Consider the following 16,358-nt stretch of genomic DNA (forward strand, 5'->3'; position numbering starts at 1 on the left):
GGTATAAAAATAAAAAGTCAGTGGAGTCGCTTTATAAGATGGCTGGTACTTTGTTGTCCGATGCTTAATTCCTGGTCGAATTAGCTGTTGACGGGCTATTTATTCCCTTGATTTTTAGGATTTTTTTGGGAGGGACGACTCAAAACTGGACTTGAAGCTACAAATGGTGCGATTTCCTTTTCGCTTGGAGTGTTGTACTGCCGGCTAAATAAACAAAGTAGCTGACCCCCGTCGAATCCGTCAGCGGCATTGTATCCTCCTGTTGCTCTTGACTGGACTCCCATCCACTTGATTGCTTTTGTTGTGGCTCTTCCTGCTGCCTTGGTGTTGTTGGCCTGCAACAATATTGAGATATCGTCTCAAGTGTAAATTGTTATTGACATTTTGCGTGGCGGGCGCTCTGGTTCAGTTTTGCTCTCTGTTCAGCAGAAATATCATCGCTGCCATCAACCGGCCACTCTTCCAGTTATCTGGCTATGGCTGTTGCTTGTTTACCCTAAGGTTTGTTTGCTTTGTGCATTTGATCAGCGACGAACAACAGAACAGATGTCCAGTACCGCGTCGCCAGGCTTCGTCTTGGACTTGCCGAGAAATTTTAATTAAAATGCCAAATGCTTTCATATTGCATACAGTTAATTAAAGGCAAGCGACTTGGGAGATGATTTTCGAGTTTTAATTAGAATGTAGAGACTCTTTAAGCTTTTGGACCGAAATTGCGAGGGCAAGTGCATTGTCTCCAGTCAAGTAATCTTCTTGTGTGAAGCAAAAATAAGTCAATTGTGCATACAAGAGTCAAAAATCGAAGTGATTTAATGAAAGTCAAACGCCTACCCCCTTTTACACATAAACTGGGCAATAAAGGAAATCGTTTGCTTCTGCCCATTTCAATATTCTGGTTAAGCATTTTATAATATTATCATTGTGCCCTTTATATTGAATTCCGAGCATGGACAGCGCACGACCAGCAGATTCATTTTTTATGTGCCATTTCTGGCACGACGTCTCGCTTTTTCTGGAATATGTTAATAAAGTTCGTAAGCCAACCAAAATGTATACATTGCAGGCCTGGAAAATGTACATGATTGTGCTCCCCCATACAGCAAACACACATTTGACCGGAAAATACTCGCACACAACCGAGAAGGACATAAACAAGGCTAAATGACAAGAAAATCGTATAAAGCCCGTTCAACTTGGCCGACGGCAGCCGTAAAGTGCAACGCAGTCCCGAAATAAAGAAGTATGGAGTTAATAACGACAATTTTTTCCGTCCGATCCGATAAGGGAAAAGGCCAATTGCAATTGGGTTAAAAGGTTTCGGAAGGAACTCATCCGTGGGGAATTAAAAACATGCTTAGACGAATTTTTTTTAATATACCTTGTAAAGTTGTAACAAAAACTGAATTGAAACTCATTAAAACTGGAAAAGCTCTTTCCAATGTGCTCGTATTCGTTCATAAGCTTAGAGTGAGGTGTGTTGCACTTTGTTAATCCGCTGATCAACAATTCTTCGTCGATAACCACTTTCAATCCAGCAACTTTATGTAAAGCATAAATTGTTTTCATTTCACAAACTTTTTACTGAAAACTTTCTCTATGCCATGCCCATACACAGCCAAAATTTAATTGCGCCGGTAAAGAAAGTCGCCAACATCGTCAGAAGGACCGAATCGTACAAAATCAGAAGCCAAATATTAAAAAATGTTCCGGGTCCGTTATTTGATTTACTTGAGTTGAAAGAGAGAAGTGGGGGAGTTCAACAACCACAACAAACTTAGAAAGTTAAATGGCAAACTTTTGCAGGCCGAGGTCAAAATAGAAGTCACTCTCATTACTGTCGCGGCGATTACTCATCGAGTGATTTGTGTTTGATCTGTGGGTCACATTTCGGGGGCGTTGTTAAACAAATGAATCGGAGGAGGGGGTGGCAACAGTTCATTTGTCTCGCCTGCGACTTCTAGAGCTCTAATGAACGATATCCTGCCAGATATCCTGTCGGGTATCCAACAAGCAACTGGTTTCGGTCTGAAAAACGGGGCTAATATGCAAAGGCTCTTATCTGAAGTGTGACGTGGGTAGGCAAGCTCGACGCTCGATGGTCGATGGTCGATGGTGATGGTGATGGTATAGTCAAAAACAAACCCGCACAAAGCCGGAAAACGTGGCAATTCTGTATCAGCCCAGCATATCCAGGCCCCTGTTTTTCTTCTTTTATGCACTGAGAGAAATGTTTTGCAAAATGCACTTTGAATAAAAGGCGTAGGCCCATTAAAGGTGCTTGTAAGTCTGGAATAACAATTGTTCTTGAACACACGATCTGAAAAATATAGTTGTCAGTTAATGAATGTGTCAATAATAAACATTTTTTCAGCCTGTAGTGCTTTCAAAGGCTAATGCGAAAATTACCATTGTCTTCTACTCGTTGTCGGTGTCGCCGCCATATACAAATATTCATTTGTGTATAAGCTGTGAAGGTCGTTTTATGAAGGCAGCCAAACCGCAACAAGCCGCTTCCCCGCCTTACTATTCCCAGGAAGGCAGTGAAGCGTGTTGTTCTGGCCAGGCCGAGACTCAAACTCAGGACCCTGCCATTCATTTGGTTCGTTGTGCTTCATTCATTAGCCTGCTTTCCGTTTCCGCTTCATTCAATCCTCCCGATGCCATCGCCAATGGTTTTCCACTGACTTAATGCCGCCGACATCGACTTCGACTTGGACCCGTTTCCAAATACAAAGCCGTTGTTAAGTGTTGGCTGATGTTTATTTCGGTGCGGAAGTTTTCGACTGACTCCTCAGGCCCTCGTTTTTCGCTCTGTTCTGTGCAATTCATTTTCAATTTATCTTGCCTAATATCGACATGCTCTTAGGTATCGCCTTGCCAGGATGTTATGCTGCTTCTTCTGCCAGCGGGCCAAGGAGAGGAGAGCCGAGTCCTCGAGTCCTCGGGCTTGAATTGTGTTCGCTTGATTGTTTGGCTGGTGTAGCTTGGTGTAGCTGAGCTGCCATTTCACTTCTTGGATTATCGACTTTTGTTTGGGCATTATTTTAAAATTAATAATTCAATTTCGCGACGTTAAAAGTGGAACAGAGAAGAGCCCGGCCTCTTTGTGCCTTGGGCAGCGGTGGAAACTCTTCGTTCTGGGCGTTCTTTTCTGTGACCCGCTTCTTGAATTTCGATTGATCCATTCGACTGCAGTGCACGACGACTATTTGCTCGTCCCCATTATGGACGCTGTAAATCTTTTGTTACACTGGCGTCGCCATCTCGCCCTCACTTTCTGTATTAACAATTCTGGCAAAGTGCTCTTCCAGCCAGCACTGGCGGCTTTGCCCACTTTCATCTATTTTAATAAAGTTAAAAGCCACCCGAAACTAGCCAAAACTCTGCTACACGGCCAAAAATTGTTGGTTTCCGAATATTGTCGGGGAAGTTGACATCTTTCACTACTGTGTCCTCTTGTCTTCTGTAGTTCAGCTTCTTATGAAGAAATCTAGTTAGATTTTAATTGAACACAAATAATATCTGTTAATATTGTCGAAGTATGAAAATAAGTATCAAAAAAACCGCTTTGTTTTTTTTTGTGTAGCCAGGCAGTCTGCAGGTCCTTTCGTGTGTCTTGACACATTGCCAGGCTCTCCTTGCAGCAGGATTCACAAATTTAATACAGTTTTTCGGTTACGTTTACCGGTTTAGTATGTATATTAGAGAGGGGCTGCTCTGCTCCGCAAAAACCTTGCCAAAGAATGGGAAAACAGAGAAAGCAAAAGGGAAAGCATAAACATGGAGTCCTGTTCTGCCAAGTCAGCCAGTTCAGTTTTTCCATTTGCACTTTTCAATGCTCCTAGTTTACACTGCATGCTCCTTCAATCCCCATCCTTTCGTCCTGGTGGAGAGTGGAAAGTGCTTACATTTTTTCTGGCAGCGGAAATGCATATTGCTTCCGGCCTTTTATTCATTTCCCCTTTGAATTTTTTGCGCATTTGCCTCTGCTCCTGGCCAACTATTCCACAGCCTTGCCCACGATCCCAGTTTTGTTTCAAGGGGCGGAAGGGTTGGGCTTTTGGTTTTGGGAGCCCCATTGAGAGTTCTTTACAAATTTTTATGCTGCGGTCATGCCAAAATGCATTGTAAATGGGAGGAGCAGAGTATGCGTATGTGTGTTCGGATGCCTGCCTCAGTGTAAATAAGTTTTGAGTTTGTCTTTCGCTGATGTCGACCGCATGTGTCGCCCCTTTCGCTTCCTCCGCTTCAGAAAGGCAGTGCGAAGAATCAGCAGGAAAAAAGTGTAGATTGTTATGGCAGTCAGGACCCGGACTGAGCCGAAATACATTGAGCGAATCTCTGGGCGCTAAAGTAATATTTGTGCAAGGTTAGTTGCAACTTACGGATGCTGGAATTTTCTTAGTTAACATTTTTGCACAATCCCAAAACGAGTTGGTTTCATTGTGAATTTCGAAAATCTGAAACTGAAGTAATTATTCCGTTTTAAGCTCTTGGACAGTTTTAGTTTTTTCAGTGTAACACGGGTTCAGTGCCAAATTTCACACACAGATACTGAGCAGTTTTCCTTTGCTTTTTCATTTTTTTTCCACTCACTTCTCTCCTGACTGCTGATGATGTTTTTGTCGTTACGCTTTATGTGGCTTCGTTGGCTGGGGCTGATGTGCTTCTGCGGGTCAGGGGTCAACTCAGTGGAGAGCTATGAGAGGATATCGCCGTGAAGCCCCTCCTGCAGGCCATCATCGAGAGTGCTACACTAGAATTAATCTTTGTCAAACCGCGTGGCTGTCGAGTCGCCCTTCTGTCAGCGACACGGCTACATGGCAATTGAGATACATTGACTCGGCTGCGAATCGAAGAGCCAATGCCAGAACCAGCTACGTGCACTATCTGCCGATCAAGTTGGACAGGCCTAAGCCGGCAATTCCGCACGTCTCTTGCCCGGCCAAATGCAACCCTTTACGTTTTCCCCCTCGGCAGGCAGCTCATATGCATAACGTTGTCTGGAGTTTGCCCTTGCCGGGCACAGCAAACAAATTTGCAACCAAAGTACTTCGCTCCGTGCACATTGGCACATTTTTAATACACTCTAGTCCGGAAGGGTCTTCTTGGCTTTTTCTGTACGTTGTCCCCTAAGCTGTTGATTGCCGCACTGTGTTACTGAAATGTAATATATAATTTAAAAGTAAATTTTAAATTCTCATTTTATCGAATTCTTAGGCATCCGAAATTTCAATTAAAAAGCGAATTTTGTTTGTAAATATTAATTGTTACCTAAGGCTCATTTGGCATTTGGCAAGCAGTAGAGGATCTCGGAACATTTTTTTAAGGTGATAGGGCTGGGAATAAGTTCGTCCAATCTCCGTCGGTACACAGTGTTGCCTTCGTCCCTCAGAATCACGTGTCTAGTAGTTTTCAAGTGCTTGCAGCTTGATTTGATGTAATTTATTGAAAATTTATACAAATTTGTGCTTGTCTTTGCACAATAGTCCTCGTGCCCAAGTCCCAGCCTCCAAGCTCCCAGCTCCCATGCCCGTTGGCAGCCCTTTCTGACCCACTCTCGCCTCGCCCGAGCTCGTTTGTACTCTGTTATTGGCAAAAACTCGGGCAGAGTCGGAGTCTTGTGCATGTGGGTCACGTAGCCATGTGACTTATACAAAATGCAAATGAAATAGTATATTCGGTGGGTGGATGAATCCTGTGCCACGCGTGCAAGTGGCAAACTGCCCACATTCGCCGGGCCAAAGTCCGTCGCCGTGTTCGTGGACACTTTGTGTGCCATGGCCATAGAATCCGAAATCCATGCCAGCAGCTGTAATAGAATTGGTTTTGTGCCTGTGCCCGTTCGCTTCTTGGTGTTTCTTCTGGCTTGCATAAGATAAATGTGCGAATTTGCGCCAAGTGAAAGTGGTTTTGATAAATGTGCGAGGGACTCGGCTCCAATCGTAAATCGTGGCATCGAAGGACGCCCAGTGATCCTTTGATTATTCAACAACAACGGCTGTCCTCTAAAGAACCCAATGCAGAGCGAGTGGTCGACTCAATTTCCCAACTCCTCGGCTACTTCAGCTCGCCATTGTTCGTTCGATATTTGCACCATCCTCACTGGCCCCGTTTTCCAGGCCCTTGTGCAGCCACCCTCTCGTTTGCTTTATGATTTTGTTTGACTGTTGGCTGTTAGCTCTACTTTGTTGCTGTTCTGTTCTAGAAGTAGCCCAGCTGACTGTCTGCAACTTAGCTGATTTTATGGCTTGATTTCCTCTCCACTCCCTTAGCTTCCGGTGATACCCTGCCTTGTGTTCTATTAATCATTGATAGCCATCGATAACTCATTATTTAAGAGTTTAATTTTCATTTATTTGCTTAAAGATTTTTTTGACTGAAAGGAAAAGTTTCTGGTTTGGCAACCCATTACTTTTTGGTTGCTGTACTGGCATTCCCTATCTGCTCAGCATAACATAAATACCCCTCTCAGTTTCCTTCGTAATTCTTCCATTTCAATTGCATTACGTTTTCAGTTCTGGTGTCTGCCTTGGACTTTTCTTGGGCCGCCCACTGGTGAATACGTGTGGGTCCACGTTCGGGTTCCATAATAGAATTATTTGTATCAAATTGTGGCAACCGCAAAAATAAAATGAGAGTGAAGCCAACCGCTCGGGCGCAAAAGAAAAACCACTACCGGCAGTAGAACCACCAACAACGCTCATACAATTGGAAACTTGCACAAAGGCATTTTTATTCGCCTATGAACAGGAAGCAGCGCTCCGAATTGAATTAAAAGTTGCCATTTTCCCCACGCTCCTACTGATGCAGGTCCTCTCCTCTGCTGGCTTATCTGCCCCGAAAACATTCTGGCTATCCGAAGAAATCTTCTTTGGCAAAAAGTGTTAAGCTGTGAATGTTGGCTGGGTACGGGCGAAAGTAGTTCCGAGGCCGGGGAACTGCTGCTGGAATGAAAAATGAACTCGGGTCGGGGTCACAAGCGAATCTGGAGCATATCTGGAGCATAACGAAGCTTCGACTATTCGATTTTGGCATGCGAATGCAATCAGCACCTGGCTGCAGTCCCCCGTTGCTGCAGCTCTTGTGTTGCTGTCGTTATGACACGAGCTTTTGAGATCAATATGTTTTCGAGGGCACCACCTGCCACGCCTGCAATTTGTTAGCGTCGCAGGGCTGAGGCTCCATGTCCCCCAGATAGAAACTGCTGACAGGAGACCCCTTCTCCCCCAGACTTCCTCCCCCACTGCTGACAAAGACGAATGGCAAGTGCGACGTTCGCGCAATCAGCGGCAATAATCAAAAATGAGAATAAGCATTGCATATTTCTGGGTGCTCCGCACCAGCAACACGGCGGATGAAAGGAAAATATTTGCTACTAAAAAGGGAGCTCAGTGCCTTAAATCTTGCTTAGCTCACTGCATACTTCCACTTTTAAATATACACACTAACGTACACTAACTGCTAGGAAAAATTTTGTTGCTATTTGTTTTTAAATATTTTCGAGATCTGCAAAACTTTCGCAATCGTTTGGGGCTGTCCTTTGTCAAAGACGACTGCCTTCATGCTCGTTTAGAAAAATGGTATCACCCACTCACGCACCCACAAATGGCATTTTGCTCCCATTCTCGGCCGATTGATTTATTGAGAGATTAATGCCAACGATTCCTTTTACTGCTGGCGCATTAGTTTTTTTGCACTTTGCCATATTGGTGCCTCGAAAGCTCGGCTGTCACTTCAGTGTGCGGCTTTCTCCCAGTGCCTCTGAACCCGCTCTTCCTTGCAAAGTCCTTGCTCCGCCGGCAGAGTACACATGAGTTATTGGCTCGATAGTACAAGCACTTGCAGACGCGGGAAAAGGGGGCTTACCCTGGTACGCATGCATCTTGAGGTGAAACAAGAGTTTGTGTTGCACGGGAAGTTTAGCTCTGCCGCCTTAATCAGTTGTGGGACCGCGTGTCTAACGAAGTTATGCAAATTCCGGCCCACAGTCGGCGTGAATCTCAATTCAGAGGCCCGTAGGCAAAAGTTGGGCATCCTTTGATGTTTGCTCAATTAACATAGGCCAGAGCCTCGGAGCTGCCAGGCCTGCAACACTTAAGCAGATTATAAATGCGACGGGCGGAGCAGAAAGCCTGGCAGCGTAAGTCGTGATTTTTTAATACTCAAACTTTGGCAGCCTCGCAATGGAAAAATTTAAATGGGATCGTGACTGATTTGCTGAGGAAAATCTCCTTACAATGGCTGAGTCTAAGTATATCTTGGCAACGCAGCAAACTTTATGGTTATCAAACAATTTATTTGACCTCATCATGGGAATGGAAGTGTGATAGTATTTTAAAGTTATGCCTTTAAAACCACAAACAATTAGTAAATCTTCTGGGTATTTGAAGCTTATAAAACATATCTAAGTAGTTACGGGCAACCCCCTTTTCATCTCCTGAGGTAGTGTTTATTAAGTATGCGTTTCTCACCCAACCGCACAATTGAAAATGCTTAAATCACTGCCGAATATACATATGTGCCTAATGTTCTGCTCGCTCGCTGCTGCCGTTTTCCACGGTTTACCAAAAGTGAGCTTCGATGAGCCCAAATAGTTTCGTATTTCAGGCGAACCTCGGCTGCTAAGTGCTTGTCACTCCCAACTCTGCACCTCCAGACACCGCTCCTTAAGCCGCCAAAATGATGCCGCTTAACTTCATTAACTTTGCTGACGGCTTTTGCATGCACAGATAAAAAGTGTATGATCCAGTTAAATGATATTTCAAAACATTGTGGGCCAAGTTTCCTATTTGAATCGGAGAGGATTGACTAGAATAGGGGAACCAAAGTACATGCATGACAAATTGTCTCTAATAAATTCAAGGCGAGCTGTTATTTTTATCTGTGTACCTTTTCGTTGCGGGTGTTGCATTTTAGCGTTCCGGGCGCTAAATGCATTTCGGCTGCTCGACTTTTGGCGAGGAGTGAAGTGAGTGGTGGCATATTGCCTATGGGTAATTTCCTTCGAGGCACCGGCACCGGCAGCCAAAGCAAAGTTTAATTAATTTTCCTGCGGCTTTTGGCTTTGGCAGTGGTGTCGTCGCCGATTGCTCTTAAGTGGTTCCCCTTTCACAGATTCTCCCCTTTTTGGCCGCAGGTTAAATGTCTCTGTCAAATTCTTGGTCCTATATTTTCGATTTTTCGCTGCATTTTATTGCCTGCCTGCGGCCTTTGTGGGAATAGGATTTTTAATTTAGCGAGGCACCGGCAGTTCATTATCACCAACAGCTTCGTCAAACAACCGCGTAGGCAAAGTTAATAAAATAAAGAAATGAACCGCAAAATTACACAAATCAAATGCATAATTCGGCTCTAATGCCCAACCGATGAACCTGCACAAAAAGATCAAATGTAGTGTCAGCATTTGTTTTTAGATTTGCCAACCGCAACGCAATCAATTGAATCCAGACAGGCGTGGGTGAGAAGGCAGACTGCCATCCATCCATTTATTCGTTTTCGTCATGTAGAATCGACCACAATAAAGCATGTAAGTGGATTAAACTCAACCACTCATTAAATTACGAGTGCGCTGCTATGAAGTGGGGACCACAACAACCACAAAAACATCCTTTGACCAGGGACTCCGTATTAATATGTCTCAATAACAGAAATTGTCAAACAGCTGAAGGGACAACTTATGCGGAAGGGCCAGGCCACTTTTCCGACTGCTTTTCCGTCAGCTGGCACATCAGCAAGTCAAAGGACTTGAATGGCTTGCACAAAATTCGCTGAAATGTTCCACACACCCCAACGACTTCCTGGCCATTAATGCGATTGTGACGCTGCCTGAAAAACCACACTGTCAAGCAGCTTAAAGAACTGCCGGCCTCCTCAAAGGAATAACGGAAGACCGAGTTAGGGCCAGAAGAACCTGACGATACGATTCTGTTATGGACTTCCGAGTCGAGTAAGTCGCAGAGGACCAGAGCCATGCTAGATTTCAATGGACATATCAGTTAACGGCGCACCGCAAGAAAGTGTCCAGAGGCCAGGGAATGGCGTATCTGACTGCCAGCTGGCACATTGGAAAAAGTGGGTTAGGGGCATGATGGTGGTTAAAGTTAAGGCTACGCCGGTTCTGGCTTGCCTTGCTGATTCTGATTTTGCTGTATGGCTCTTTGGCCTGATGTGCTCGGACGCTTGTTAGGAACACATTGTTTGCATATCGGAGACGGTGAGTTGAGAAAGGCCCAACTAAGTGTCTCGCTTTAATTATTGTACTTTGTCAGAAAGTCGGACAATAAAAAACACGTGCTTGACATTCTGTTGCGTGTTTAGCTCAATAATTTTTAGTGTACTATACGTATTTATCCAAAGTGGCAAAACGAAGGCAGAAAAAATTAATTGTCCGCTCCCTTAATTGCCGGTTTTCGTTGCACCAAAATCCGCAGCAGTTGCAGCAGCATTGTAAAAAGTGTCTACGGCACACGAACGGATTCCACGGCAAAGGAGGAATCGCGCTGCAGATTGCTGGGTCAGGTCAGTTCAGCTCAGTTCAGGTCAGGCCAAGCCAGGGATCTGGGATATGGGATAAGGGAGTGGGAAAGCCGGGTGAAGGCCGTCCGCTTGGCCGTAGCGGCTCTCGGAGCCCTGCTCTGCTGGTGCAGCGGAGCTGACACGGTGACCTAAAGCGACAACAGCCGCATGCAAAAGGCAGCTTGGAGCACAGAAAGAAAAGCAGCTCGGCTCCCTTTTCCCTTCGTTGTTGGCAGGCTTGAATCCTCCTGCAGGATTTCGTTATTGGCTAGCGGTTTTTTTGCAATTTATAATACAACAAAAGGAAATCTCGTACGTCATTTCCGATATCGCAAATCTACATTTCGGTGGTGATGCTTAAAAAAGAACACACCACTTATCATTTATTTTCGTTCTGTGTAGTCGCAACAGCAACACCGTGGAAGTCCGCAGACAACACATAGAAGTTGTTTGCTTTGTGCCTTTGCCTGGCTGCGGGAAAAGCCAGCAGTGCTCATAAACAATGGCCACGGAACGGAAAAATAGGTCCAAGAGAGGCTTGGGCAAGAGCATCTGAGACTTCCTCGACGCGGTCGCTTGTATGGTAGATGTTTTAGCTGTTTTGTGCTTTTAGGGCAATTTGGGGACATCGTGGCGTATGCGTGTCGTGTCTGCGCTGCCTTTGCAGGTGTCAAGTGCCAAGTGTATAGTTTACCGCAAAGTGCTGCCCTGTCTCGCTTTACTCGCATATGAGTGTGCATGTTTTAGTTTTCATAACCCGGGGCGCTAAAAAATAACAACAAAGGGCGCTTTCCATTCGAAAGCCACTGCGGCAGCTATAATAGCCACCGCATACTGGCGCACACACACGCAGACAGCAGGGCCTTAAATTGTTCAATTCAAAGGCTTCTCCGAAGCATTTACGAGCGACAACAGGCAGTCAGGCAGCCAGGCAGTCAGCCAGGCAGGAGCACACAACGAAGCCTGGGTTACGACCAAAGGGAAACTCGTTAAATGCCATGGCTGCCTGCATATATTGTTGGTGGAATATAAAGATGGGCCTCCTTTCGCCGTTCGAGGCGACTTCAAAAGGAAGTGAAAGTTTTCTTTGTCATCTACTAAGGCATTTCCTGGCGGATGTTTATCCGTGTTAAACCCAACCGATCCTACTGGGTTCAAAGCTAGACTTTAAGGCCGAAAGGGTTGCTTTAATGTGGAAGCGTCACCCGGAATGGTAAGGACGAATCCGGTCTTCAAGTGGAGACTGCAATCTCGAAAACATTTGCCCTATCCGTCGGACTGTGTGTACTCCAGCCAACAAATTAATTAGTTTTCAACACTTGAGTTGCTTTAAATGGCAATTCGTATAATTAATTTCGCATACATTGGCACGAGAAGTGCAAAGCAAATCGAAATCAGCAGAGCAGTCGGAAGTGTTCGGTTTGCTAAGGCTGAAGTGGGGGACCTCCAGGACCAGGTCAGAAGTCACTCCGGTGGCTGCATTGAGAGACACATATCCGGAGCCATCGAGAGCCAAAGGAAGCAATTTTCCTGCCGAATGCGTCTGCACAAAGCGAAGATATTGCAGAATACACAGATAGCAGGTTTGGTACGAGTTGGGGCATCAGGGTGTGCATGCAGTGCTTACGTTGTGGCCAGTCGATCAGGACTCTAAGGGCTCCTTTCAGCTCCCTGTGCAATCACTCAAACGGCTAAGAAATCAACTGCTGAAGTCATAAATTTTCAGTTTGCAAGCTGCAAATTATTTCAGCATCATCCTCGGCTCCCTCGCCTTCGCTGCTGGCAAAAGTTAAATAATGCAAGACCGGCACTGCATGCGAGTTTATGTGGGAGGGAAATTGCCACATTGACTGGGCCAATGAAAAATTGTGCAGAAATATTTAAACTGCAATTCCAAAGCGATTTGTTTTATGGCCCTGCTCGAGCATTGTTTCACAGGCACCCAGACCAGACCGCTCTGGACCCGGATACGGACCCGCTTCCGGATTCCACTCCGCTGCACCCGGCGGCGCGGAAAACTTAACTCGGATTTGATGTGGCCAAGCAGCTGTTAATGCTGCATGATTTATGCCCTGCCCACCGCCCCCCTTTTCTAGGCAGCAGGCAGCACATTATATGCCACTAAATCAAGGCTGGAAGGGCTGTGTGCGAGTACGTCAATGTCGCTGTGAGTTTTTGGCAGAACCGAGAGTCCTGCCAGGGGATGTGTGGTCAAAGCACCGCCGCTTCCGGTTCCGCTGCTTCCGCTCAGCGGTCGTAAATTTTCTGCAGTCTCTTTGCATATCGTCCGGATTATTATTTTATCGGAGCGGCCTCTGCAGAACTCTTTCCAGTTGCCAATTGTCGAAGCCGTGCTTCCAAGTCCGCGCGAGCCGAGTGTCGTCGTCTGTATCCCCCTGCAAAATGATTTGTTTGGCCGCCTGCAGTTGGCTTGTTTTTCTCGGGCACCGCGGTAAGTCAACAATCACCGTCGTGCGGCATTTAGTTTCGCTGGCCCACTATGAATGGTCTAAGCCCTGGGATTACTATGCATTAGTCCGAAATGAGAACTATTATATTTATAGCGCAAACAGTCTACACATCACTTCTGCAGCGCCCAGGTAAATGGCGAAAAAAGGGTAGCGGCTAAAGCCTAAGCTTTTACACTGCAAATGAAGGGAGATCTCGTGCTCAAAGTACAATGAAAAAAACCGAATAATAACAATATTGAGAACCATTGCCTCTTTTTGCGGGTGCTGCGACGGAACTTGAGTAAAGACTTGTACCTCTAGGCATTGCTGCTCTGCCCCCTTGATCTCGCAGTGTATCCGCAAAGCCATTAGACACGCCTAGCAGGCAGTGTCTGCCGTTGGCCTGTAATAAAAACATAAAATGTTGCACATTATGCAAACAAACCCACATGCACGGGGTCCCGCGCCCGCACACACCCACATTTCAGCTTTGACGATGGCGCCGCGTGTCTAACGGTTTCGTTCGCCATTTACAAACACACATGTACACACAAGGACGAGGACGAGGACGAGGTAGAGGACGAAGATGAGGACGAGGACGAGGACGAGGACGAGGACGTGGAGGAGAACGCACACAGTTACGGACGGATACCTTGTGCTAAGCAAACTTTGGGCCCTGCAGCCCAGTGTGTGGAGTGTGCAGAGAACATTAAATTTATTTGAAATTATTATTATGCGCATTTACCTAACATTTGCATAACCGTCAACGGTTCGCAAAAGAAGCCCCTCCTCTGTGGGCCAATTTGCGAGTGAAATGTGGCGGGAATCGGGCCAGAGCAAAAGCCGACAGCTTGTAATTTGATTGAAAGGTCCGCGAGGAGTGATCCAGAATAAAACAGTGGCCTAAAAATCTTCACTGGGGCAATGGCCGTCCGATTTAAAAGCATTTATCACGCCACAGGACCTGCGGTTTAAACTTGCCTTCAAAGCCGAACTGTTACGGCGACCATATTATGAATCCGCTTAATGCACAGGTTTATGGCTTTAACTGACAGGCATAAATAAGCAGCAGTAAAAATATAAAAAATTTAAGACAGGGAAAAGTGCATAAAATAAGAACATAACGCATAAATTAAAAGCAGTGCACACTAGATGCGACCACATCGCACACAAAGGTGCACACACATTGGAAAATATTTTTAAATAATTAAATGCTGGCGCTGCACTTATTTGCACCATTTACCAGACTGTAGCCACTTGCTGCGGATGGAAAACCACCTAAAATGGAAATACAATTACAAACACGAGGTGCCCTTTACTTCAAAATTTTGTGTACATTGTGTACTAGCCGTCTTTAAAAAAGTCACTAAAGGACCGGATTTATGTATCACTAAATCCGAAAAAAATATAGGTTGATATTTCCTCGTTATCGATAATAAAATCATTATTATACTCATATGTATACATTTTTTATGTAAAGAGTGGGAGCAAGTTGGCATGAACCAAGCGTCTTCCCTGTTCTCCTTCATACTTTTGTGACTGCAAACCAACACAGAGATGTTGTTTTGTGTGCCTACACACAATAAAATTATATAAACATTGCAACCTGGGTCGCTTTTAATTCATTTTACTGGTCGTTTGTTGTATATCCGGGGATACTTTTTGTGGCTCCTCTTTCCTACACTCCGCCCAATGCAAGGGAGTTGGACAGGACGAAGCATTGCTGGGTGGTTACCGACTGCTTCCGGCCCTCGAAATCTATGTAGATGTCGAACTCCAGGTCGAAGATGCTCTCCGAACTGGGTTTCATCCCGAACACGCCCTTAATGGTTTCGCCAGTTTTGACAGGAAGCGGGGTCTCCAAGTAGAAAACGGTTTGGTTCCAGTGGGTCCAGGGAGCACAGGGCGAAGTGCTTAAGCTGACTCCTTGCGGACTCTTGCTGAACCCCACGTCGAAGTAGGCGGTCAGGGCGTGGACCATGCCGTTTCGGGTGACCTTGAGCTCGAAAAAGGATCGAAAGTCGGCAGACTGGCGGCCAGCGCTGTACAGGTCCAGCGATTTAACCAGGCACACCTTGCTCATCACCTGACCGGCGGTCACGTGCTCCACCACCGCCTTTGCCTCGCATCTGCGCCGGATAGCCGAGAGGTCAAAGCCGTGCACGTCGTGCCAGAAGCCGAGGTCCTGGTCCCGCCCCTCGATGGCCGCCAGATAAAGCTGTGCTGTGTCCGGAAAGATGTGGCCCCCGGCCACCAGCCACTTGTCCCGCGCAAGTATCAGTGAATCAAGCATGTTCTCAGAGAAAAGGCAGTAGCTGACGAAATGGGGTTCGGTTGGGACGGGAAAAAGAAAAGCATAGGTAAGAAAATAGCCATTAGTTGATAGAAACTCAAAAAATTCAAATAATATTATACAAGTTTTAGGTTTTCGAGTGGCTATCATTTGAACTTAGCTTTGCCTTTGGTATTTAACGTACCCCATCCAGTCGCACACAATGATGTCCACCTCTTGGACATCCTCGGGCAGCTCAATGTCCTCCACTTTTCCACTTATTACAGTTATAACACTGCCGTATCCATTGTCCTGTGCAATCCGATGAGCAAACTTTGTAATGTTCGACGCATCGACAGCCAGGACCTTTGCGGCCCCCGCCTTTGCTGCAAACAGTGAAAGGATTCCCATTCCGCAGCCCACGTCCAAAACAGTCTTTGGAATTTCAGGACATTTTAAATCAATCTCTTTACTCTAAAGATGCGCTACGTACTTTGTTTTTAAACGACTCGTTGCAGAGTATGGCCTCGCGGAATGCATTTTTCCTGACAGTGTCCTTCAGCAACCACTCTTGCACTTCGACACGACCATAGAGCGTGAAATACAGGACCTCTTGTTGGTCCCTTGGCAAGTCAGCAGTTTGATCTGCTCCGGCACAGCTGCCATCGACCATTGAGTCCTTATTTGCTACGTTGGCCAACATCTGAGAAGGTTAATTCTTGGAAACCATGTAAAATGCGTCGTACGGAAATCTCCCAGGTATGTTGATGTCGGGCAGAATGTAAAATGGGTTAATTCGCAGAGTTTTTCCTAATTAATTTCTTAAATTTCTCCCGCTCCGGCCGGGCATTGACTAATTATAAAGCTCATTAGCGCACATAAATAAGCGTTATGCAAACATAAATTTTATTAATACATCCAGCCAGCTCCTCTAAGATACTCCGGAACAATGGACCATGTTGGGTCGGGGAAGCAAACCAGTTTGGCGGGGGAAGCGCCCGGACGCAGGATATCATTCAGCCCGTCCTCGCAGTCATCGTCGTCTTATCCCTCCGACACAGAAAACAATGTCTTCGTCTAGTCGGGCTCGCAATTATGGCCACATTGCTTCCGGACAT

At 45.8% G+C, this 16,358-nt stretch overlaps 1 protein-coding gene across 1 annotated transcript; it reads right to left on the reverse strand.

Moving 5' to 3' along the window:
• Window positions 1-14,415: 14,415 nt before the first annotated feature.
• LOC108091423 (protein arginine N-methyltransferase 8) lies at window positions 14,416-16,004 on the reverse strand. The gene is made up of 3 exons (XM_017190614.1): window positions 15,734-16,004; window positions 15,446-15,675; window positions 14,416-15,283 (listed from the first exon to the last, which is right to left on the reverse strand). Exons 1-3 carry the CDS (start codon window positions 15,941-15,943, stop codon window positions 14,647-14,649), a joined length of 1,077 nt encoding a protein of 358 aa, XP_017046103.1. The 5' UTR covers window positions 15,944-16,004; the 3' UTR covers window positions 14,416-14,646.
• Window positions 16,005-16,358: the final 354 nt, after the last annotated feature.

Source organism: Drosophila ficusphila, unplaced genomic scaffold (genome assembly GCF_018152265.1).
Source record: "Drosophila ficusphila isolate 14025-0441.05 unplaced genomic scaffold, ASM1815226v1 contig_412, whole genome shotgun sequence".
NCBI lineage: Eukaryota > Metazoa > Arthropoda > Insecta > Diptera > Drosophilidae > Drosophila > Drosophila ficusphila.

Bases quoted from the DNA above. Each gene is read 5' to 3' on its own strand.
- LOC108091423 (XM_017190614.1), bottom strand. From the start codon at position 15,943: ATGTTGGCCAACGTAGCAAATAAGGACTCAATGGTCGATGGCAGCTGT. The intron at 15,676-15,733 runs GTACGTAGCGCA...GAAATTCCAAAG, and splicing joins ACGAGTCGTTTAAAAACAAA to ACTGTTTTGGACGTGGGCTG. The intron at 15,284-15,445 runs GTACGTTAAATA...CCATTTCGTCAG, and splicing joins ATTGTGTGCGACTGGATGGG to CTACTGCCTTTTCTCTGAGA.